Source organism: Mesoplodon bidens, assembly GCF_964165515.1.
Source record: "Mesoplodon bidens genome assembly, contig: HAP1_SCAFFOLD_312, whole genome shotgun sequence".
In the NCBI taxonomy this organism is placed as follows: domain Eukaryota; kingdom Metazoa; phylum Chordata; class Mammalia; order Artiodactyla; family Ziphiidae; genus Mesoplodon; species Mesoplodon bidens.
In genome coordinates this window covers 397,119-423,199 of record NW_027672635.1, presented here as the reverse complement: position 1 = coordinate 423,199, position 26,081 = coordinate 397,119, and the positions used below count along the sequence as shown (strand labels likewise).

Here is a 26,081-nt window from a genome sequence, read left to right as displayed (position 1 = left end):
TAAAGATAAAAAGATGGATGGCACAAATCACAGATATCAGAAATGCAACCAGGGATACCATGGCATATCCTGCAGGTTAATGAGGAACAAGTTGTTATGAGCAAGTCTACACTATAAATTGAAAAATGTAGGTGAAATGGGCCAATGCTTCTACACTCAAAACTACCAAAACTCAGCCAAGATGAAATAGATAATCTCAGTTTTCCTGTAACCATTAGAAACACTGGTTTTTCATTTAAAAACTCCCAAAAGGAATATTCAGGCTTAGATGTTTCACTTTTACCCAAGACATAAAGAATTAACACCAATTTTACATGATTTGATAAGAAATAGAAGTAGAAGGAACAGTTCCTAATTAAATTTATGAAGCCAGTATTACCTTGATACCAAAACCGGACAGGGATACGATAGAAAGAAGAAAACTACAGACCAATATTTTTTATGAAATTGGCTGTAAAAATCCTCTGCCAAATATTAGCAAATTAAATCCAGAAATATATAAAAAGAATAATATACCATGACCAAGTGGCATTTATTCTAGTTATGCAAAGTTGGTTAAATATTTTAAAATCAAACAATGTTATCCACCATATCCAATAGATTAAAGGGAAAAGTCATGTGATCCTATCCAATAATGCAGAGAAAGCACTTGACAAAATCCAATCCCATTCATGATTTTAAAAAAAGAAGAAAAAAGAACTCCAAGCAAACTAGGAATAGAAAAGGAACATACTGAAACTCATAAAGATGATCTACAAACAACCTATACCGAGATTATATTTAACCGTGAAAGACTGAATGCTTTCTCTGTAAGATCAGAAACAAGGCACAGATATCCGCTCTCACCACTTTTATTAAATGTATTACTGGAGGTTCTAGTAAGAAAATAAAGCAAAAATAAATAAATACATACATTTAAAAGTTAAATTTTTAAAAAGTTCATTTAAAAGATAAAAGGACTATTCCTACTATGTTGAATAGGAAGGAATATATCCTACTGAATGTTGAAGAGTAATATATCCTATTATATTGCCTAAGGAAAAGTAAAACTGTCTGTGTCTGAAGAGGACATGATAATCTAAATGGAGAAAATACCAAGGAATCCACAAAAAGCTTGAGAAATAATATTAGTTTGTAAATGTTTTAGAGTACAAGATCAACACAATTTTATCACATTATATATTAATAACAAATGTGTAGAAGCTTAAATTAAAATATGTGATGCCATTTACAACTGACCTAAATAAATACTTAAATACAAGCCCAATAGGACATTTATAGGACCTCTATACTGAAAATTACAAAATGCTGATGAAGAAAAATTTTAAAGTCCCAAACAAATAGGGAGACATACCTTGTTCATGGATTAGGAAACACAACATAATAAAGATGTCAATTCTCCCCAAGTTAAGAGGCTTAACACAATTACTCTTAAAATGCCCTCAAGGTTTTTGCGGATATAGACAAGCTTTTTCTAAGATTTGTATGGTAAGAAGAGGCTGAAGAATAGCTAAAACAATTTGTAAAGGAAGATTAAAATGGGAGGAATTAATCCACCCAATTTCAAGACTTTGCAGTAATTTTGGAGGGTAGATACATAGATCAATGGAATGGAATAGAGAACCCAGAAATAGACTGACATAAATACATTTAACCTGTTTTTGACAGCAGTGCAAAAGCTATCAAGGAAGAATAGACATTTCAAAAAATGGTACTGAAACAGTTGGACATCCCTTGACAAAAACAAACAAAAAATGAACCTTAACCTAAACCTCCACACCTTACACAAAAATTAAATCAAAGTGGATCATAATCTTAAATGTAAAAGCAGGACATTTTTAGGAAAAAAAATAGAAAATCTTTGGCATCTAGAACTAGGTGAATAATTCTTAGACTTGACACCGAAAGTATGATCAATAAAAGCAAAAACTGATAAATTGTATCTCATCAAAATGAGTTAAAAATGCTTCATAGAAGATCCTTTTAAGTGGATGAAAACTCAGATTACACAGTGGGAAAACATATTTGAAAATCCCATATGAGACAGATGACTTGTATCTATAATATACAAAGAACTCTCCAAACAACTTAAAAAAATCCAACTAGAAAATAGGCAGAGGACAGGAACAGACATTTCATGGAAGAGAATATACACATGGCAAAGAAGCACATGAAAAGATGCTCAACATCATTAGCATTAGGGAAATGCAAATTAAGACCATAATGAGATATCAGAGAATAACTAAAATTATAGTGACAACATCAAATGCTGGCGAGTACGTAGAAAAGTTATATCACGTCACTGGTGGGAAAATAAAATGGTTTAGCCACTCTGAGAAACAGCTTGACAGTCTCTTTTAATCCTAAAAGTAGATTCACCCTACAACGCAGTACTTGTACTCTTGAGCATTTATCCAAAAGAAACAAAAACTTAATTAAGTTCCCACAGAAACTTACACATAAATGTTCATAGCAGTTTTATTTATCATAGCCAATAACTGGCAACTACCCAAATGTCTTTCAATGGATGAATGTTGAAACAAATTGTGATAAAATCTTATGATAGAATACTACGGAGCAACGAAAAGGAACAAATTATTAATATATGCAAAAATTAAAATGAACTTCAAGGGAATGATGCTGAAGAAAAAATTTTTAAAAGCCAATCTCCGAAGATTAAGTAATTCATGATTATGTTTACGTATTATTCTTAAAATAACAAAACTGTGGAGATAGAGAACAGATTAGAAGTTGCCAAGGGTTAGAGATGGGGGTAGAAGGTACAGTGGGGAAACTTTGTGAGGTTTTTGTGGTCCCAGTACAAATAATACAGCACTCTTGGTTTTAATCCCTAAAGATTTTTAAAAACAATTCCTAATAAGAGTTGTCCAGATATTTAGCAATGGCAGCAGATTACAGGTATAGCTCCCCAACATGACAACTTCAAAAGAGATTGTACTAATTCAATGCATATGTTAATTTTAAAAAGGCCAGTCACAGTACTTAAATGGTATATATCTTAACGATATTATTCTAAGTATCTAGCTGTACCAGATGGACTAGCAGGATTTTCTGTACATTCAATCTTATTTAAGACAGTAAATCTTATAATAAGAGAGTTAAAAAAAGAAAAAGAAAAACAAACAAACCTCAACTACAGTTGGATATTCTCATAGGAAGATGAGGTGAAAATATGTAGCAGTGGTTCAAAAGCTTAAGCAGTGGCACCTAAATTTGGCTGCATATTAGAATCATCTGAAGCACTTTTTAAAAACCCTCACACTGACTGTTGGTCATCCTAGACCAATAAAATAACTTTAAATCTCCTCAGACGATGCCAGTGTCTAGCCAGAACTGAGAACCAGCAGACTAAGCAGAAGGGGATGTTTCTACAAAGATTTCTTAACAATAAGTCCTTTCACCCAATCAGATTTACCTTCCCACAAAGGGGTAAAGAAGGCTAGATGCTGACCATACTTGCTTAGCTGTAATTAGCACTTGTGACTCGCCCAAATCCTAGATCATGTTTCCCCTAAATTTCATGTTATTCCCTAAGTTTTTCAAATCCAGGGCTAAGGGGTTTGCCAGGATGAGGTTTTAAGTGTTCACACAGGGGAAGTCCCTGGCAAACCAGGACAGCGGTCACTACATTGAATTGTAAAGCATCCTAAATAACCCTGCCACTGCTCCCAGATACTAGTCTGTGCCAACCAGTGGAGAAAAGGCATTCTCCATTACTACCACGGCAAATGCTGCTGTACTTGCCTTGGCTACTCCCTATCTTTTCCAGGCATCACTCCCCTTCACCTGCTGGTGGACACTTTGGCCAGCTGACAATGCAGATATTTTCAAACTTTAAGGTGAATAAAAATCATATGGAGGGCCTGTTATAACAGAGATCACTGAGCCCCACTAGAGTTGCTGATTCCATAGGGCTGGGATAGGGCCCTAAAACTTGAATATCTGACACATTATCAGGGGACGCTGGTAAAGCTGGTCAAGTTGTTACTGAATGCAGGTTCATGTGTCTGAAGCACAGTGAGGCCAAACAAACCTAAAGGTTGGAGTCTGGAGAAGAGAAAGGTTTATTGCAGGATCGAGCAAGGAGAGGGGTGGTCCGTGTTCCAAAACCCCTGAAATCTCCAAAGGATTTCAGCAAAGCATTTTTAAAGGCCAGGTGAGGGAGGGACATCCCAGGGCATGTGATCAGCTCGTGCACAATCCTCTGATTGGCTGATGTTGAGGCCACAAGGCAGGTAACATTATCCATCCTTAGGTGCCAGGAGGTCTGAGGGCTACGTGCTCATGATCATCAAGGAGTTCATTTCTTCCATTGGGTGGTGGTTTTTAGCATCTGAAAACTCAAGAAATATGCCTGAGATACTATTATCTGAGTACTTCAGAGAGAAACTACAATAGAGGATATGGGGGATGGGTCTGTCCTAGGAAGGCCCCATAGGGTACTGCTTGGTTACAAGGTGACCATACTTTGAGAACCACTGCTCTAGTGGCTTGGAATGTTAAGAAAGCAATGGAAGAATCCCTTCCCAGATCTAGATTCTAGTATCACCAGCTATTTTGGTGGGAGGAAGGGTAAGTTTTGTCCTTGCTTGGACTTCTTGTTCATTTATATCAAAGCCTATTTGAGGCAGTGCGTTCGGCAGTCCTGCAGATCTGTCTTTTGCTTCAACAGTGTTTGGAATGAACAGACCCAGGGACGCTCCTTGCTCCAGCCCCCGACCACCTTCCAACCTTTCTTCCTTTCGCAACCTTTGGAATCAGACACTCAGCTATCCTCAGCCTCCAGGACAGGCCAACACCAGTTTTTGAGCTTAGCTCCTTATCACTGATCAACCACGAGTTCACAGGTTCGTCAGAATTATTCCACCGAGGTGGAGGCCGCCGTCCACCGCCTGTTCAACATGCATCTGTGGACACTTACCTCTCTCTGAGCATCTATTTCGACAGCAACAATGGGACTCTGGACAGTATGGGCCACATTTTTCGCCAACTGGCTGAGGAGAAGTGTGAGGGCGCCCAGCGCCTCTTGAAAATGCAAAACCAGTGCTGCGGCCGCGCCCTCTTCCAGGATGCGCAGAAGCCTTCTCAGGATGAGTGGGGTAAAACCCAGGATGCTGTGGAAGCCGCCATTCTTAGGGAGAAGAATCTGAACCAGGCACTAACGGATCTGCGCGCCCTGGGTCCTGCCCGTGCAGACTCCCAGTTCTGTGATTTCCTGGAGAGCCGCTTCCTGGAGGAGCAGGTAAAACTCATCCAGAAGATGGGAGACCACCTGACCAACCTCCGCAGGCTGGCTGGTCCGCAGGCTGTGCTGGGCGAGTATCTCTTTGAAAGGCTCACCCTCGAGCCAAACAGGAGTCTCTGAAGTCCAGCCGCGTCTGAGGAGACCCTCTGGCGTCAGAGCTTCTGCCTGAAGCCCCGCTCTGCAGCCACTAGGCAGCTTTGTAACCGCCCTGGAGCCCTCTCCCAAGCCTTGGACCAAATGGAAACAATAATGCTTTTTGCAGAAGGAAAAAAAAAAGCCTATTTGAAATACAAACAGAATAAAGTGAAAAAAAGAAATATATACATATATTCACGTTCTTTTAACATATGAATTGCCCCACTTTATCTGTGTGAAATAAGTTTGTTCCCATTATTGGGCTGGTTCTCAAGCTTTGCTGCTCGTTTGAATTACCTAAAGAGCTTTGAAGAAAAACATTGGTGTCTGGGTCCCAGCCCCAGAGATTTTGATTCAGTAGGTCTAGGGAGGAGCCTGGGCACGGGAAGGTCTCAGAGTTCCCCAGGTGATTCTAATGTGCAGCAACTTTGTGAACCACCTCCTGGCTTCAATGCAGCTAGTCATCAGATATTAAATCTAAGACACATGGACTACTAGTGCGTGAGCTCTGTCGCTAGGTGTATTCCATTTTCTTTCTCCTGGAAGATTCGTGCCAGGGAAAATGATTGATAGTTGTGTTACTTCTCTGAAATGGATGGAAATTTCCAATTAGCGTGAACAGGGGAGGGTGAATGGGTGAATGCAATAAGGTGTATCATTTACGTATTGCCCTATGTGTATGGCTAGAAGCTTTTGCAACTGAGGTCTGCCCTACTTTTCATGCTAATGGTAATGCTTGTCCTCCTAATGCAGCCATAAACTTTATAAGCCCATAGGTAGACAGCATCACAAAATATTTACCCCTCCCCACTGGCCCACTCTCAAGCTTCACTCCCCTTCCCCAATACACAAATGTACATCAATGCGCTTGAGACCAATATCAACATACTGACCTTCAATTCTTCTACTCTGCAGCTTCCCTCTTATCAGGAGATGTCAGCATTTAGTGCAAGGACAAATGCTTGCCTCTTGAGGAGTAATGTAGACAAAGCCTCCAAGAGACAAATAGCCCTCAGGGAGGGGGAAAAAGTCTTTCAAAAAGGTTGATGCCCAGAGGAGGCATTTTCAGTCATCTCAGCTTAGAGGTCAAATATCCAAAATTAAAAAGGTTAAAAAAAAGAAGAAGAAAGCAAGGAAGAAAAGAAGGAAACAATTTTCTTATCTCATAGTAATAAGGCAGTTTTCCTTAAAAAAAAAAAGACTTAAATTCTCTTTCCTAATCAAAATGTGCTTTTCCATCTTTAGACTATTCCTCTTATATCCTGTATTATTCATGATGTTTAATTCTTGAAATAGCACATGGCTGAAAACAGAAGCTAACCTCTTGTTCACTATGAATTGAATCTTCTTTTCCTAGGACCCGTCTACAATGTACAATTTGGGGTTGGCCAACATAATTATTTTCTCTGAAATACGTTACAGCATTTTGCCTTTTCAATATATAGTTATACAATACATTGATAACACAACATATTTAATATAGTCAATATAGTAAATACAGCTATAACACACATGATATGATGCCACTTTGGTGATTTTCTTCATCCATGTAATTCTGAAATTTGACAGTATAGTTTTCATATTCTAATGAGCTGAGTATTACCTTTGCAAGGATAGAAAAATAAAATAAATTCATAATATTCTTGTGTGGTTTGCCCCTGGGGTGGATTACCATAATGGGGGGATATTTGAGCCTTTCCCCAAGTCATTAAAAATCCTCCAGCGAGCAGCCCCTTGTCCTCTCCAGGGAGTGGGGGGAAAGGATCTTTAATCATAATAATCCTGGGGGGAGAAATCTCGGAAATAAGACATCTGCTTCTGTGCCTTGTTGTTTTGCAGAATAGCAATGATTGCCTTAGCAGCTTCTATTGCCATATGTATACAATAAGTAAATGAACAGAAAATTGAATGAACGCATAAAAGAAGGATGAACCCACCCAGCTTAACAAACCCACTCTCTCACCTGCTGTGCCCCGAAACATGAAAGAAAGAATCATGGGATCATAAGGATTAATAAAATAACAGTCTCTGTTAACAATATTGACAGGAGGTATAAGGATAATTTGTCTGATGTGGGACCAACAGCTTAACTAACTGCTTAATTCTTTTTTTTTAAGGGCAATTCATTCATTTATTGTTTAAAGATTGTAAGACATCTGAATTTTTGTAGCACAATTTAAATGTTTTACTTTTTTGATAAAGCAGAGTATAATAGCAAAAACAATTAGTTTCCAGTAATATCTATATCTCTATTCAGAATTAAGTCTTCCACAGACATGTAACCTGGAAACAAAAGCCTGTTACAATAAGCAAAGCTTCAACGGAGTGGCTACTTTTTGGGCCAGGGAAAGGTTCATCCCTATAGGAGGATGATGTGCTATGTAAAATGGCTGCAAGGTCACAGCCTTGAGGGCGTTGGAAGTCTACTATCCTATTCCACATTACGTAGTTCAGGGAACTTCAAATGTCTGTTCATCTGCAACCAAGCTGGCAACCTTTAACTGATATTTCAAGCAGGTAAGAAATAAATGAAAAGAAATCCCTACATTGATGTTCCTTGATTTACACTGTTAAATGGTTCATTAACATGTAATTCTGGCTAAGAATTACATTTGAGACTCCTTGCTCAGATTTTGGTTAACAGTACAAATCTTTCAGAAATTCATGTTTTTATTAATCAATAATTTGTCAGCTAGGATACGTTCAGGCATCAGCTGCAACATCAAAATAGGTGCACTGCCTCAGCGCTTTGGAAAGACATAATCTAAAACACTAATAGCAGACAAAATATCTGTTACTAGACAGCATATGTGCAGTACAGCAAGACAAAAACATATTCATATGTGCCACGGACCAGCCTCAGAAAGAGGATTTCACCGCCCAGGGTCAGAAGGGACGGGGTAAGGAACTGAAGTAGCACCGACGAATGGGGTCAGAAGGACCAAGACAACTGACGGTTGCAAGGCAAGTTTTATTATGCTACAGTTGCAGATTATATAGACTAGAAAAGGGAAGGTTGCCAGACGGTGGTTTACATTATCTAATGACCGTCTCGGCTCAAGGTTAACTTCCCTGGGAGAAAACCCATAAACCCAGAATCATCCAAAATAACCTGCACGTGCAGGGTGGAGACAGATTGGCTTGTCTCATTTTACATACTTTCTGATTTCTGGACCCTGGTGATTTATCTCCCGTGGAATGGAACAAGGAGGGGAACAAGTAGGGACAGTCCCTTCGAGCAGCAGCGGCATGCCTGGCATGTCTGTAGCCTGCTCTCAAGGCTGATTGCTTCCCACAGGTCCCCCTTCTTTATTTTTTAATTTTTGCTGCAAAATAATTCCATGAAGCTTAGTGCCGAGAGTAGTATACTGAAGCATGAGGATACGAAACAGACATGAGAAGATTATTATCAATAATAGGCAAATTATGGCCAGGGTAATAACTCCTGACAACCCTCTAGTAATCCACGACTAAGGGTTTAACCACTTTAAATGATCCAGTAAAGTTTGAATTACATCTTCTGGTGAAATATCATCAAGATGTGCATGTTGTATATCCTGAATTTCAGCATTTAATTTCTTAAGATCAAGACTAATATTATTATCTGACCAAACATTCAGCAGATGCATTTTTACTTTTTCCCATTCCCAAATACAGTCATTGTACTTGTAAGGAATAACACAAATCCACGTATACTTTGCATGACAAGCTAAACGCATCCTCAATTTTAATGCTGCCATCTGATCTCCAATCCTCAAAATTGCGTTTTTAAATTCATCTAACTTGTTATTAATCTGTAAATCTATGTGACTTTGTAAAGATTAAGCAAGACTGGTATTTTGAGATAATTGATTAGCAAAGTGAGCATGATTAATACTCTGTGAAAGAGCAAGACGGGCAGTAGCCGCGGTAGCAGACAGAGCAGCCAAGGCAAGTAAACTTACTATTAGCCACCCAATAAAGCGTCTCCTTCTCTGCAAGGCTTTAGAGAGTTCCACCCATGCCTGTACTCCAGTATCTTCATACCAAGGTTCTCTCAGATGTACAGGCACCATAACATATATGGGTTGCCTTAGTATAAGCACAGATTGTGTTCCTGCAGAAGGGAACATACAACTGCTAAAAATACAATGAACACAGCTAATATTATATCCTCCTTTGGAAGAATTACCAATGTTAATAGAACCAATCAAAAGTGTATATGGAGGAGCAACACAAGTTATAACAGGTGTATTGGAATAAGTTAGAGCTAGTTTCCATATATCCCAGTTCTTTTGAAATGTGATAAACCTATCTATGATGGGAATAGAAGAGAGAAGAATTGACCCCTTGGTATGATCTGTAGTACACCATATTTGGTTATTATTCCAAGATGCATTGCAACATTCAAAATTGGATCCAGCAAAGTTAATGGTCATAAAAGGAGGAAATTGAGGTTTTGATTTTCTGTTAAGAATAGTAACCTTATGTCCAACTATAAGTATCCCTTGTCCTCCAAGTAAATGCTTCATACAGAAATAATTTCCTGAATCTTCACCTGGAACCTTGGCTATAGTAATAGCGGAATCCCAAAGTGGCGAGGCATATGAGATTCGACCTCTAATATTAATAGCTTGCCCATTTTTATACCAAATGATGGTATCCTTAAGATCCTCTCGTCGGCTGGTAGCCGGGCCTGTAAGAGTAATGTTGGTTCCTGTAAAATGAAGGTTCACAAAAGCAAAACAGTGTAATAAATGAGTGATAACATGTTTAGTAGCTTCTCGGGTCTGTGCTGTAGCACAGAGGAAACCAGAATAAGTATCAATAGTGACATGAACAAATTGTAATTTCCCAAAAGACGGGATATGAGTAACATCCATTTGCCATAAATAACTAGGTAATAATCCACGAGGATTAACACCATAATGTGGAACAGGAAGGTGAGGTAAGCACTGTGGGCATTGCTTAACAATTTGTCGGGTGGCTTCACGAGTAAGGGAAAATTCTTTGCGTAACGTAGCCGCCGACTGATGGTGTAAAGCATGCGACTGCTGTGCTGCTTGTGAAGCAGTTTGATCATAACTTACCATAATATGAGGGTGTCCAGGACATGGACCATGAGTATCAACAGTATGAAGATAATGAATGCAATACCTTAGCCATTCTTGACAGCATGACGAACGGAAAGGAGGAGGACGGTAATTTGGGATATGTCCTGCTTTAGGGAAAAGAGATTGAGGAGGAAGAGTAACTTTAACTTTATTTTTGGGAGGAAAACGCACAGGATAAAGATCACGTTTAGATCGAGTTAAAACATCTGCAGTCACATTAAGTTTAGACAATGGACCAGGCAAGTTAGAATGAGCACAGATATGCAGAGCTGCAACACGGCCATCGTGGGAACGAATAAGCTGTTGAAGCAAACGAAAAGAGGATGATAATTCAGGGTCATTAGTATGTCCTCTGGTCACAGTCTCCAGAAGAAATAATAAGCTGATAAGATATTTACTATCAGAAAACAAATTAAAAGATATAGAAGGCAAATGTTTAAAAGCCATCATGACAGCATACAGTTCAACACGTTGAGCTGAAGTCAAGGAAGTTTGTTTAATGAGTTTTGTTCCGTCGTCAGTGATTACAGTAGCCCCTCCTGAAGAAGAACCGTCTGTAAAAACCAAAGGTACATGAGGAATAGGCTGTTGCCTAATTATAGAAGGAAAGATATAACAGTTAACTTTGTCGAATTGGATCAATTTATCAGCAGGGTAATGGCATTCCAAGGCACCTGAAAATCCTGCAAGAGCAAGACCCCATTCATTACTATGTTGAAAAAGCCAATTTTGTTGACTAACTGAATAAGGGATAATAATTTGAGAAGGTTCTATACCCAGAAGTTGTAAGCATCTAGTTGTACCTTGCATTATTAGCTTACTACTAAGTTCAAAATAAGGGTTAATAACCTTAGAGGATGTAGTTTTCATATGAATCCATTCAATAATGCCAACAGTTTGCCATAAGATGGCAGTAGGCACATGAGGTGTTGGACAAGCAATTAAAGAAATTGGCAGGTGAGTATGCATTCGAGTTAACTGTGCAGAGCTGATAGCTCTATTAACTACTTGTAAAGCTTGAAGTGCTTCTGGAGTCATAGAGCGTGAAGTAGAAGGATCTGAGTCACCTTTAAGAATATCAAACAAAGGCTCTAATTGAGCAGTAGTAAGTTTTAAGGAAGGCCTTGGCCAATTAATATCTCCAAGTAATTTTTGAAAATCCTTTAATGTTTTTAAATTATCAACTCGAATTTGCAGTTTCTGAGGCCTAATGGTAGTGTTATCAATATATTTTCCCAAATAGAAAAATGGAGATTGTCTTTGAATTTTTTCTGAGGCAATGACCAAGCCAAATGATTGTAAGGATTGTTGTAAAAATTGAAAAGCAGTCTCTAATAAAGAAATATTATCAGTGGCTAAAAGTATATCATCCATATAATGTATGAGATATAACGTTGGAAACCTTTTTCTCACAGGAGTTAAGGCCTGAGCCACATAGTTTTGGCATAATGTAGGACTATTTGCCATGCCCTGAGGCAATACTTTCCATTGAAAGCTCCTCATGGGCTCCTTAAAATTTAAGGAAGGCAAGCTAAAAGCAAAATGTTTTCTATCTTCAGGAAACAAAGGAATAGTGAAAAAAACAATCTTTTAAATCTATAACTAAAAGATGATAATCGTGTGGTATGGCTGTTGGAGAGGGTAGGCCTGCTTGAAGAGCTCCCATTATTAGCATAGTTTTATTAACAGCTCTTAGATCCGGTAATAACCTATATTTTCCAGATTTTTTCTTGGTAATAAAAATAGGAGTATTCCAAGGACTATTGGAAATTTCTAAATGCCCTAATTGTTTCAGTACTAATTGTTCTGCAGCTTCTAATTTCTCCTTTGTGAGGGGCCATTGGTCCACCCATACAGGGTCATCACTCAGCCAAGTAATTGGATCGGCAGTGAGTGGAGGAGAATCCAAGGCCCCTAAGAAAAACACAAACCTTGTCTATCATATTTTATTTTCACATCAATAGGATAGACAGGTCCTTGTTGATTTGTTCCCAGCCCTTTTGTGGGAAGAAATCCTTGATCCAACATCATATTAGAGACTTGAGAATTTGGACTATAAAGTAATACTCCCATTTCTTTTAATATATCTCGGCCCCAGAGGTTTAAAGGCAGCCTAGGCAAAACATAAGGCTGGAAGTATCCTGAATGGCCCTCACTATCTTGCCATAATAACTGACTACTTTGCATAGGAGAAGAACTCTGTCCTATTCCTTGAAGTTCTGTAATAGTAGGACTAACGGGCCAATGTTTATGCCAGTGAATCTGTGTCATAACAGAGACATCAGCTCCAGTGTCTAACAAACCTGAAAAAACCTTTCCATTAATGGTTCATTTCCTTTCTGGATGTTCTTTCCCTATCTTCTGAATCCAGTAGGCAGCATTAGATGATCCAAAAGCCTTTGTGTCTCTCTTTTGATGTTGTAAAATTTGTCCATGAGGTACAAAGGGCAAAAGTAGCAATTGTGCAATTTTATCCCCAGGAGAAATCATTATTATATTTTTAATAGTTTGTGCCATGATTTTTATTTCTCCTTCGTAGTCACAATCTATGACTCCTGGCATAATAGTTAAACCCTTCATGGTGACACTACTTCTTCCCAATAGTAGTCCCATCAAACCCTTGGGTAAAGGTCCATAGATGCCCGTAGAGAAGGCCTGAGGACCCATTTCAGGAGTTAATACATATCGGGCGGAGGTACTGTGGTCCAGTCCTGCGCTTCCTGCTGTTTCTCTGGAGAGCAAAGATATTGTATGTTTTTGTTTTTGGTTAATGTCTGATTGATAGTTTGAGGAGGATACACAGACATTGCCCCTATTATCTGTTGGGGCCGGGGAAGGCCCCGGGAGGAGTTTCCCGACAGTGGTGTTCCATCCTTGTGGGCCACTGAGCGACCAACAATCGCGTGCCCAACGTTTTCCCCTATTGCATTTAGGGCATAAACCAGGGATTTTCTGACCATCTGGAGGGTTTTGAGTAGGGAAGGAAGGACCAGGGTTACAGTGAAAAGATCTACATTCTCCAGCAAAATGACCTGCCTTTCCGCATTTAAAACTAGTCTTTGTTCTCTTCGGATTGTTTTTAAACCCCACTTTAGTTGATGCTGCAGCCATAGCAGCACCCTGTATATAAGCAGGCCCAATGTCTGCACAAAGGCGAATATAATCCTCCAATGTTCCCCGTTTTCTCCAAGGTCGAATCGCAGCCTGACATGCATTATTAGCATTTTCAAAAGCAAGTTGCTTAACTACAATTGTACCAGTGAGTCCATCCACAATGAGTCTCCCCACCGGCTGTAACAATCTATCTACAAAATCAGCATATGGTTCATCAGGTCCCTGTCTAATTTTTGAAAGATCCTCAGTTTTGTGTGTAGAAGATAATTTCCTCCAGGCTTGTAATGCCAAATGATTTATTTGAGGATAAGCAACAAAGGGATAAGTTAATCGAACTTGTAAAGAAATATATGGTCCTTCCCCAATCAGCATATGATAATCAACTGGAATATCATGGGTAGCATTCTTTTCTGCTTGTTCAGCAGCCCGTTCATAAAAATCAAACTTCCATATTAAATAATCTCCACCATTTAAACAAGCTCGTGCAATAGACTGCCAATCAGCAGGGGGAAGAGCTTCTCCTGTAATAGTGTCAACCATAGCAGTAGTAAAAGGAGCAGTGGGCCCATATTGAGCACAAGCAGATTTTAAATCTTTCAAAACTTTAAAAGGAAGAGCCTGATGCTCCCTAATAGCCTGTTGAGGATTATTAGGATCAGGTCTTTCCGTGACAGGACAACAGAAAATAGGATCTTCTCCTCGTTTTATTGCTGCTTGTACAGCACGTTGCAAGGGACTGAGCAGTTTTACAGATGGAGAATTTTGAGGAAGACAGTCCTTACTAATTTGCAGCTTTTTCACTGACTTATCTATTATAGCCATTAGAAAATCATCTTCAGGATACTTCTCTCTTTTATGTTTAAAAGCCTCATCTGTTAAGTCAAAATGTTCCTCTTCATCTGAAATATTTAAATTTATTAGCTCTTTTGGTTTAGGAAGTGGCGACACAGTAGCTGATAATACAGTCGTTTCTTCTGTCAGAGGCTTATGTTTTTCTGACTTTACATTCAAATCAACACTATCATGAGAAGAACCTAAACATATTTTTATCAGATTCCACAAACTAAATGTAACAACGGCAGTATGAGTAGGCCCTCGAGACTCATAATAATTTTTAAAATCTTCTCCAACTTTCTGCCAGATTTCTATGTCACAGAGCCGCCATCAGGAAACCAGGGAGATACATCATGGATATGCTGCAAAAATTCAGTCAACTGTGAGGTAGAAACTTTATTACCCCGAGCTTTAAGCATCGAAAGTAAAACCGGAGCAAATAATTCACGCTCCTTTGAGCCCTTTTGCCCCATCTTATTTTACTTCTGACTGTTGCCTTATGCCTCTGTTAGTTTCACTTTTACTCGTGTCCACACATATTTTGCATAAGGGTTCTCTTACCTGCACTTTCTTTTTCTTTTCATTGGCTTCACGCTTCAGGTCCCTGTTCAGGCGCCACTTGCCGCGGACCAGCCTCAAAAAGAGGATTTCACCGCCCAGGGTCAGAAGGGACGGGGTAAGGAACTGAAGTAGCACCGACAAATGGGGTCAGAAGGACCAAGACAACTGACGGTTGCAAGGCAAGTTTTATTATGCTACAGTTGCAGATTATATCGACTAGAAAAGGGAAGGTTGCCAGACGGTGGTTTACATCATCTAATGACTGTCTCGGCTCAAGGATAACTTCCCTGGGAGAAAACCCATAAACCCAGAATCATCCAAAATAACCTGCACGTGCAGGGTGGAGACAGATTGGCTTGTCTCATTTTACATTCTTTCTGATTTCTGGGCCCTGGTGATTTATCTCCCGTGGAATGGAACAAGGAGGGGAACAAGTAGGGACAGTCCCTTCGAGCAGCGGCGGCATGCCTGGCATGTCCGTAGCCTGCTCTCAAGGCTGACTGCTTCCCACACATATGTTGGCTTGTTTAAGCCTCAAGCCCTCGATCCTTTGATGAAATACAATAATTTCATTCCTATGGTTTTCAATACCAAAAACTCAACCTCCAGGAGGGCTAAAGTCTAATTTGTACTCCAAACCAAGTAGCAGTGCAGTTCGCTACTACTGAGGCTGAATCCATAAAGACTTCAAGACCACGACCAGAAGACAAGTTATTATATATAATACCCTAGAAGGCCTGAAACATAATTATCATATACATAGCTGGTCCTTCAGAGCTTTTCACCTATAACATGTTTTTTGATGAAAGTTATTTAATGTACTGGAGATAACTGTGACTTACTGATCAAATATTTGAATACTTATACTTACCTGGGATTTCATTTCTGCTGAAAGAAAAAGGAAGAACAGGACTCACCTAAAAAAAACAAACTTTAGAAATGAAAGTAAAAATCTTATCACACACTCTCACTTTTGGAAGCAGCATAGAGGGGCAGTCAATGGTAAAACACTGGTGAAATAGGTCAAAACTCTAGGCCAAAAATCCATTATTATTATCGTCAGTGACAGTACCACAACTGTGCCCTTCATAATTAATAAGCACTCCTAACAATCTTCATTTGGCACCAGATGATGTGTTGAAGAGAAACATTCTGGGAGGTTTTGAATCACACTTGGTATTTTGTTAGCCAAGTTACAGGAGAATTTTTAAAGTGGGGGGAAGGGAAGAAGGAAATGGACCAGAAAAAGAATTGAAGCCATCATCTACAGACCAACAAAGCACTGAGAGTTCCAAACGTTATGTCAGACACTAAAGTGACTGATAGAGGCTCAAGTGGTTTATAAAACCTATAAAAAGACTACACCAGCAAAGTCCCCATTTATCGGTAGAGTTCAGAAACTAAAACAAGGAATATTTTAGCTTAAAACCTTATCTCAAGAGAATCATATACACTTCACATGAATAAAAATACCTGAAACCAAACATTTTTAAAAGCTCCAATACCCAAAATATAAAGAAAAAAATTAATTCAGAAGACTCAATCAATCCGTGATAATCACAAAACGGCCGGGCAATCTCTATCTCCCTTCCACATTAACCATCCATCCCCTGGAAGACCAAGGGAGATCAGACCTTCCAGACTTACCTTCCAGACTCACCTTCCAGACCTTCCAGACACCTGGCTGCTGCAAAATTCGATGGAGACTCCTTGTGGAACAGCAGTTTCGCATCTCTTGGGTTTCTCCCTATCGTGATCATGCAGGAAGCAAGTCTGGCTGTGCTATTTCTTATCATTGTCTGTCACCCATCTGCACCATGATATTGAAAAAGTAGTTCCCTTTCCCCCAGAAGGTTGAGGCTCAGCTACAGGGGTAATTCTCCTGGGCACACAGTCATTATTTAGGCCGACTCAGTGACTTCAACCGGCTTAATCATGTGATCAGGTTTGTTGCCAGCTGCATAATGCTCCCACATCTGTAGGTAGAGCCGCTCTAGTTCCATTGTATATTGTTTGGTGTTGAACAGAGGGCTAGATGTTCTCTGCTTCCAGACTTTGCCACGAATTTTCTTCAGGTATTCGAGATCAGTTCCCAGTTTCACAGCTATCTCTTCATATTCTTGCCGATTTTTAGCAATCAGCTCAAGACAGCCTAAACAAGTGAGCTGGGAACCTGCAACTCGGGAAGCAAGAGTCTCTCCTGGCATAGTCACCATGGGGGTCCCTGCCCAAAGGACATCCATCCCTGTGGTGTGGCCATTACAGAGTGGAGTGTCCAAGCAGACATCAGCCAGCTGGCCTCTCCGAACATGTTCCTCTTTAGGAGCAACAGGTGAAAAAATGATACGGTTTGGGGGAAGGCCCATATTTTGTGCGTACTGTTGAATATTAGCTTCTCCTGCTGCTGGAAAACGCAACAGCCACAGTACACTATTGGGAACACGCTTCAGAATATTTGCCCACATCTGCAAAGTAGATGGGTCAATTTTGTATAACTGATTAAAGTTACAGTACACAATGGCATCTTCCGGTAACCCGTACTGAGAACGTGTGGTTACAATAATGGTACGGGGAACCTCCTCTCCAGTGGCAGCCTTATTGTTGATCAGGGTAATTGCCAGGCCATTGCTAATACTGAATCCATTCATTGTAATCTGAATTTGTCCTCTGTTAATCATTTCAATAACTGCTTCTGCAACAGTATTCATAGGAATGACAGGCATATTAAGAGCTGTATTACTGCTGTCTGCGTTGTCTTCTCCATCAGGACATTTCATCTTGACTATTTGCACATCTGATAGACTATCAAGAAATGCTTGGAGGTCGATGCCATTCAGCACAATCCGATTGTCATAAATGTGCCCATTGGACTTAAAATCGATGACGGCTTTTTTCTTCAGGTGAGGGAACATATTAGCATGATCACCAATAAAGAACGTATGGGGCATATAAGCCAGTTTCTCAGAATACTGCTCAGCAACTTCAGCAGGTGACGTTTCCTGATCAGTGATGATATAATCCATGAAAAGCACGCCACTAGTCCCAGGGTACCCCAGCCACATTGCCTGAATAGGAGCTGGCCTGAGAGCAAAGAGTTCATTTCGAGCACCCCTGGTATAACCATTCATATTTACAAGGATGTGTATACCATCTTGATGGATGCGATCAGCTGCTTTCCCATTGCATGGAATCTGAGAAAGATCAGTGAAATGATTGGCTTCTGCCATCACCTTCGCTCGGAAGTTTGTGCCATCATGTGGGCTCAGGGCATAACAGAATATCTCAAATTTATCAGGACTGTGCATGCCTGGAATAGACTGCATAAGGTGAGAAGTAGGATGGTTCCCAAAGTCAGAACTCACGTATCCTACACGCAGTCGACCATCACTGAGCTTCAAGTCTGTTATATGTTCATACGGTGGTTTATGAAGGGCACTTATATTAGCCAAGCAGAGGTTCCCATGCCTCTCAGCAATAGCCTTCCTGAAGCCATGAGGAAGAGGATAGAGCATACTATGATGAGGCTGCACAGAAGGCAACCTATTCTTCTCCAACTGGTCAGCCACAATGCTGACCAACTTCTTCATTCGCTCATCATAGTCTGTCCAATCACAGACAACCTGCAGGCAATGAGCCAAATTACAATAAGCGTCAGGAAAATCAGGTTGAAGCTTCAGAACAGTGCGATAAGAAGCAATTGCTTCTGGAATATTCCCTGAATCCTGGTGAATGGAAGCCAGATTGCTGTGGGCATCCGCAAATGCAGGGTTGATCTGCACGGCACGAGTATAACACTCTAAGGCTCCCTGAACATCCTGCATCTCCCATAGAGTGTTTCCCATATTACAGTACGCATCAGCAAAGGTAGGACTGATTCGAATAGCCTCCTTATAATGCATCAGAGCTTCGTGCAGTTTTCCCTGCTGCTTCAATACACTTGCTAAATTTGAATGGGCATCAGCAAAGTCTGGGCAGAGCTCTAATGCTTTACGATACAAGTGAACCGCGTCTTCACTGTTTCCCTGTTCTCCTTTGATATTGGCTAGGTTATTCAGAGAGTCTGCATGGGTGGGACACAGCCGGAGAGCTGTATGATAACAATCTTCTGCTTCAGCAACACTGCCCTTCTCTTTGAGAGCGTTGGCTAGGTTGCAGTAAGCATCAGGGAAATGTGGTTGCAATTCAATAGCTCGCCTGTAGGTGTCTATTGCCAGATCCATCAGGCCTTGCTCATAGTATACACAAGCCAGGTTGCCATGTACCACTGCATGATTTGGACTCAAGCTTAGGGCACGAAGGTAAGCTGCCACAGCTCTGTCAAAAATCCGTGCCTCATTGAAGACATTTCCTAAATTGATATAAGCATCCAGAAAATTGGGGTCAAGGGTGACAGCCTTTTCAAAGTGATGAATTGCAAGCCAAATCTCCCCTTGTGCATTGAAAACACAGCCAAGATTACTCCAAGCTACTGCAAAGTTCGGTTGCATCTCAATTGCTTTCAAATAACATGCCTTGGCTTCTTCTAAGCCACCCAGGGCTTTGAGCAGGTTCCCCAGGTCACTGCGAACACAGTACAAAGAAGGATTGTACTGAAGAGCAGAGACGTAAGCTTGTACTGCCCCTTCCATGTCGCCTGCTGCTACCAAAGCGGCTGCCAGGTTAATATAACCATCGATGAAATCTGGTTTGAGACGCAATGCATGCCGGTAATGCTCAGTTGCTTCCTGCAACTGCCCTCTTTCCTTGTACACATTCCCCAAATTCGAATAGGCTTCTGCCAGAAGAGGGTTCTGTTTAATTGCCAGAGTACTAAAGTGGGCAGATCTGTCCAGCCTTCGACACTGGAAGTGTATAGATGAAAGTAATAAAAGTACACCAGTATTGCCTGGCTCTTGTCTCCAGAGCTGCATGCAGTGTCTCTCAGCTGTCTCAAAATCTCCTGCCTGATATTCTCGATGTGCCAGCTCAGCTAACCCTTGGAAGGAAAGCATACGTTTCGTTGGTTCTGTGCTGTCGGCCACGTTGCCCACGGAAGACGCCATCTGGAGCTTCTGGAGAGAGTGAAAAAAGGGAGTAATTGAGTCCCGCTGCCGCCACTACTGGCAAGAATGTTTCTAGTGGTAGCAAACACGAGCGCAGCAGCCATACCACTGCTTTGGCACGCTTAAGCAGCGGCAACAGTTACAGGCACCGAACCTTAGGAACTATGGTTGGCCATCTACCTCTCATGCTCTTGAAATCTTAATTCTTAACCCTGCCCTCTTCCCCCATTTTTCTCCTAATCAGGGAATAAAAATTACCTATCCATTTGCCTTAGAAGAAATCAAAAGTCAGTAGGCCAAACACTTTTCAAAATATTGTTTTCTGTCCAGTTGGAAATGAAATACATGATTGACTTTTCTTCATCATTCATATAGTCAACGTGGAGAACATTAGGGCCGTGAATTTCAATACAGTAAGATGAGAAAATTTTAAATTGGCCTTCCCAAACCACTAATAAGTAACCGATGTTGTATAGAATGCTAAAATCTTAGAGACTGAGTTTGATATTTTAAAAGTTCTGCAAACATGAGCTAATTTCTCCTCATCAAATTTCTCATGCCTCAAACCTGAGTATTACTTTTTAAAAGATAAATTTATTTTTATTTATTTATTTATTTTTATCTTGGCTGCGTTGGGTCTTCAGTGCTGCGTGCAGGCTTTCTCTAGTTGCGGCGAGTGGGGGCTACTCTTTGTTGCGGTGTCCGGGCTTCTCATCACAGTAGCTTCTATTGTTGTTCCACAACTCTATGGGTTCCTTTTTAGGTCCTACGAAGAACCCTAGAAATTAGTTCATGTCATTATAGGTTTTTGCAAAATTGTCAAAAGTGAGATATTTTTATTTCCATCAGGTAAGTCCAGCGTCTATTTCTTTGTCAATTTTCCTTCTATCATATTCTGCTATGTTGGATCATATTGGATTGGTCACAGGCTTTCTTGAAATCTGGCTAAGGAGATGTTTTAAGTGAGGCTATTATGTGATTTTCAGACACCACCATATGTAACTGACTATATAATATCCCATTACAGGAATAACTTCCAGTACTCTTACTGACTACTCTACTGACTTAACTAGCACAAGACACAGAAGCGTAAGGACAAAAACCACCTTACAATATAGCCATGTCTTGCACTTCACAGCTCTCAAAGCATGTGCGTTTGAAGAAGAAAAAAAGAACTGAAAAGTATAAAACCAGAAGTTATTCTGTGGAAAATTATTTCAATCATCAGGCATGTGAAGGATAAGTCAAAGATTCAGTTTTCTTCAATGCTTAGTCAAAACGGAAATTTCCTTCTGTCAAGAATATACCCCAGGGCTTCCCTGGTGGTGCAGTGGTTGAGAGTCTGCCTGCCGATGCAGGGGACACGGGTTCGTGCCCCAGTCCGGGAAGATCCCATATGCCACGTAGCAGCTAGGCCCGTGAGCCATGGCCACTGAGCCTGCATGTCCGGAGCCTGTGCCCCACAACGGGGAGAGGCCACAACAGTGAGAGGCCAGCATACCGCAAAAAAAAAAAAAAAAACAATATACTCCAGGGGCTTCCCTGATGGCACAGTGGTTAGGAAGTCACCTGCCAATGCAGGCGACACGGGTTCGAGCCCTGGTCTGGGAAGATCCCACATGCCGCGGAACAACTAAGACCGTGTGCCACGACTATGGAGCCTTCGCTCTAGAGCCCGTGAGCCACAACTACTGAGCCTGCGAGCCACAACTACTGAAGCTTGTGTGCCTAGAGCCTGTGCTTTGCAACAAGAGAAGCCACCACAATAAGAAGCCTGCACACCGCAACAAAGAGTATCCCCCAGTCGCTGCAACTAGAGAAAGCCTGCGCACAGCAACGAAGACACAACACAGTCAAAAATAAATAAAGAAAGAAATAAAAGAATATACCCCATCAATAATGTGTGTAATGGAATGGTGTGAATGAGTATTTTATCAGAATTCCTGTAATGCACAAACCTATAGCAGTACTGAAATCAGTAATGCATTTATAATAGTAAATATTTATGAGGAAGTAATCCATAGAGGTTTTCTCAAAGTTAACAATGAACATTAATGCGACATTATCAATAATAAATTGTGATGCTGAAATAAACTTTTCTAAACTATTAATAACTAAAAGCAAACTCTAATCAACCATGTGAAAAGAAATCTATGTCTATAAACTACAAAGTTTATTTCTTAAAATTTTATTTCTAAAACAGGAGGCAGTTAAAGAATATATAGCTACAAGAGTGGGGAAAAAGTTTTATAGAGACACATCTGGCAGTAGTTAATTTTCAAATGTCATTTTTCTAGATTTTGTGACACCTATAGTATTGATATTTCAAAGCATTTAACAAATTGTAATTTGAAGATTTGCTACTTCCAGGTAGAGTAAAATATTTTGAAGCAAAACAACATTTCCACTGAGAAAAATTTTAAAAGCCAAATAAAATAGTCAGCATTCAATCAAAAAGTTCTAGACATACCAAGAGATAGAATCATATGACTAAAATTCTAAGAAAAGAACAGATAATACACAAATATTTATATAAGATATTGTGTATATTTATCAGGAAAAGTCTTTATCAAGAAAAGACTTTTAAATCATCAAAATTAATATTACATTTTATTTATTTGTATATTTTATTTATATATAGATATTTAGATATTTATATAAAGAACTTAAAGTTAAAGCTCTAGTTAAGGCAGTGACAAAAGTAGTAGCAGTGGCAGTGAAAAGAAATGGTTATATTCAATGATATTTTGTCAGTAAAAGTCCAAGATCAAATGTCTGACTGCATACATGGGATGGATAGACGGTGTGGGAAAAATCAAAGTTAACTATAGAGGTTCTAGTGAAGATGGGGTTGCCATCACCCAACCCAAGGGGTTGCTATCATCCCCAAGGTCTAGGAGACTCAAAAGGAAGGTCATGGTCGAGGAAAAGTTAATTGCTGGGAAAATAAGACTCCCAGTCTCTCCAGCTCCTTACACTAGTTTTTTTTTAAACATCTTCATTGGAGTATAATTGCTTTACAATGGTGTGTTAGTTTCCACTTTCTAACAAAGTAAATCAGTTATACATATACATATGTCCCCATATCTCTTCCCTCTTGCAACTCCCTCCCTCCCACCCGCCCTATGTCACCCCTCTAGGTGGTCACAAAGCACAGAGCTGATCTTCCTGGGCTATGCGGCTGCTTCCCACTAGCTATCTATTCCTTATACCAGTTTTGTTTTTCTGCTCATATACGTAGCAGCATTTCATTCAAGGGGAAAGTCATTGATCTGACTGGTCAAATTAAACACCATAGTTCAAGGCACATTTACAGTGGTTAGTTCCTCCACAATTTAGAAAGTAACGTTCACAATTTCCCTCTTCCTACACTGTGGAACACATTGGCCATTCCTCCAAAGTTTCCACTCCATAGAGTGGACCAGAGATGACATTAGCCCAGAACTGAGAGCTTGGCATGAGATGGTGTCAACCCCACCTAGAGCTCTGGCATAAGTTATGACCCAACCCAGCTCTACAGAGAGTTCTGCATGGAATCTTGTCTCAGCCATAATAATGTGATTCTGTTTTTCATTTGGTTTGCTTCTTTGCTTAACTTTCCCTGGCCACTCTGACAAACAAAATTTCAGACAATCCTGGGCCACTCACTAACTTTATTCCATCTAATGTTATCCAGATTCCCAAGAAAATTACTAACTATAAAGGGGGAAATTTGGAACATGGTGAGTTTTAGGTGCCTGAAATATACAGGTAACTGAATCCAGTTAAGTAGCAAATTATTTGGATCTCAAATATGCCAGTAGAAGAGCAGACTAAGCTCAATTTAATGTACTCTTACTGGAGACACATGTAAATTCTGGGTCAGTTTTGAAAATGTTAAAAGCACATAGCTGAGATTAAAAGAAAGAAAGGAGCACCTGCATGTTTCAGAAAGTAACAGAGAAATTAAATCCAGAGAAATAAGAGCAGACTGATGTGTATGCGTTCTGTTCCTTAGTAGAGGCCTTATGTATATAGGGGCTGGAGCTAGAAATCTAACATTACCTTGAGGCCAGGAATTTAGACTCAGGATGGAACAATATGGAGAAGTTAGTACAGATATCCTACAGAACTTTCATGAGGAACTGCTTAGTCCATTAAGAGGGCCAAGGGAGGTGGTGAGGAAGATTGATATCTCTTGAAAACCTTCAGGTACAGAAAACATCAGCACCTCTGAAAAGTAGGCCTGTCCTTCCCAGAGTTGTGATGGCCAGGTTGTCACTAACCTGTAAGGCCCTGTATGAATCAGAAACTGCAAGGAGAGGAATTCAAAGAAAACCAGATGCAGGATGGGTGTGGCAATAAATCCTAGGACCCTATCAGAAACAAAATTAAAACCACTCTAGAGGGAAATTTTAACAAACCAGGGCAGAGAGTATCCTAACCAGAATAAAATAATAATTCTGAGGAAGTTCCTTTACTTATTTAAGTAAGATTCAATGCATTTCCATGGCCAGGCCCTTTAGAAGAATTCTAAAACATATACAAACAATTCATTTACATCTTATATATCCCACCATCCAGAGCAAAATTCACTTAAGAACTGTACTGGTGGAAATTGGGCAGCACTATGGAGAAAATAAAATGTGTTTACCATCAAAAAACATGAAGGTAAGAAAGATAATGTCTAATTTTTTAATTATCCTGTGGTTTCTTGAAATCTTTTGGAAACCCAAACTAGAGAAACCTAGGAGGAAATGAAGATTTAAATGTTTAGAGATTTATCAACTCATCTATAAAAGCTTTATTAATCTCTTCTTTTAATAACATTCCTGAGAGGTATAAATGTGTCCAGTGATAGGGTTGAATAAGCCTGAGAGAATTTCAATTGTTTACTATTCTTGGTCAGCTCTTAAGACCTTTCAGGAGCATCTTGATTTTCATGGCCTCATCCAACAAAAGCAGGATATTTTACAGAAAGTCCTGGGCCACTTTTCGGCTTGCTTTTGTGTTTATGCTTTTGGTTTTTTCACATCGGGCGGTACATTAGGCTACCTATTGCATACTCCCTCATTCATGCATGCATTCACTCAAACAATATTGACTGAGTTGAGACATTTAATTAACACTCAATAAATGATGTTTAGATGAATTAATGCGCTTTCTATCAAAGTAAGTGTAAGTACTGAGAAAAATTACAGAATGTATGATCCCAGCCCCACAAAAGCTTATAACTGTGTTGAGGATATAACATATGCGGATGAAATAACTAATATATCATATTGGACAGTGTCTAAGTTCAAAAATGAGTTTTTATAAATAATCAGAGCCTAAGGAGCACAAAGAAGGGACAGTTCATTATGGCTTGAATCTATCAATAAATGTACATTTCAGATGAGATTTGAGATTGACCTCAAAGAAGAGGACTTAGATATATGAACAGAGAACAAAAAAGGCATGGTGATAGCATGTGCATAGATAGTGTGGCCAATATTTATGTTCTTCATTAAAGATAGTCAGAGATAACCCAAATGTAACTGTTTCCATGGGTTCATTCTCAGTATCCAAACAAAACGGCAAATCCTATCTTAGTAAAACTAATGAAAAACACAGTCTTTAACAAAGAGATTGTGAAGGAAAGGGGGAGAGAAAGGCTTGCATCCCACACCACACAACAAAACTTTTTGAATTATTTGTTTAATTGTCTCCCTCTGAAAATTTCCTCTCCCTCTCTCGGTACGTGTCTCTTCTCCCACATCTGGCCACACTCTACCAGCCATCTTTCCAGATCTTTCCAGAACTCTCCATCCTAGTTTCATTAGGCCACAATTTAAACATCTCACAGGTCTCCAGGATGCATCCCCATCACTTATTCCACAAAGACAAACAAAGGACACTTCTCAGGATCACGTTTCTTTGAAGGAAGAGGTCATGAGGAGTGATTATAAATAATATAAGGTGGAGAGCAGTGACTTAAAATACCATTTTTCACCTTAGAATGTGAATACAGGGAACTTTGGGAAACTAGAAAATCTAGAAAGGATTCACTGATAATTA

At 39.8% G+C, this 26,081-nt stretch overlaps 1 protein-coding gene and 1 pseudogene across 2 annotated transcripts in view; one reads left to right on the top strand and one right to left on the bottom strand.

Annotated features, from left to right (window-relative positions):
* The window catches only part of LOC308609866 (ferritin light chain-like), a 29,695-nt pseudogene extending 24,143 nt beyond the window's left edge, over nt 1–5,552 (top strand). Inside the window, exon 2 of the transcript in view lies at nt 4,862–5,552. The product of the transcript in view is annotated as a ferritin light chain-like (transcript). The remainder of the gene's footprint in view (nt 1–4,861) is intronic.
* An 11,128-nt stretch (nt 5,553–16,680) lies between these two features.
* LOC308609868 (UDP-N-acetylglucosamine--peptide N-acetylglucosaminyltransferase 110 kDa subunit-like) lies at nt 16,681–20,218 on the bottom strand. The gene has a single exon (XM_081259152.1). It carries the CDS (start codon nt 20,043–20,045, stop codon nt 16,905–16,907), a length of 3,141 nt encoding a protein of 1,046 aa, XP_081115278.1. The 5' UTR covers nt 20,046–20,218; the 3' UTR covers nt 16,681–16,904.
* Nucleotides 20,219–26,081: the final 5,863 nt, after the last annotated feature.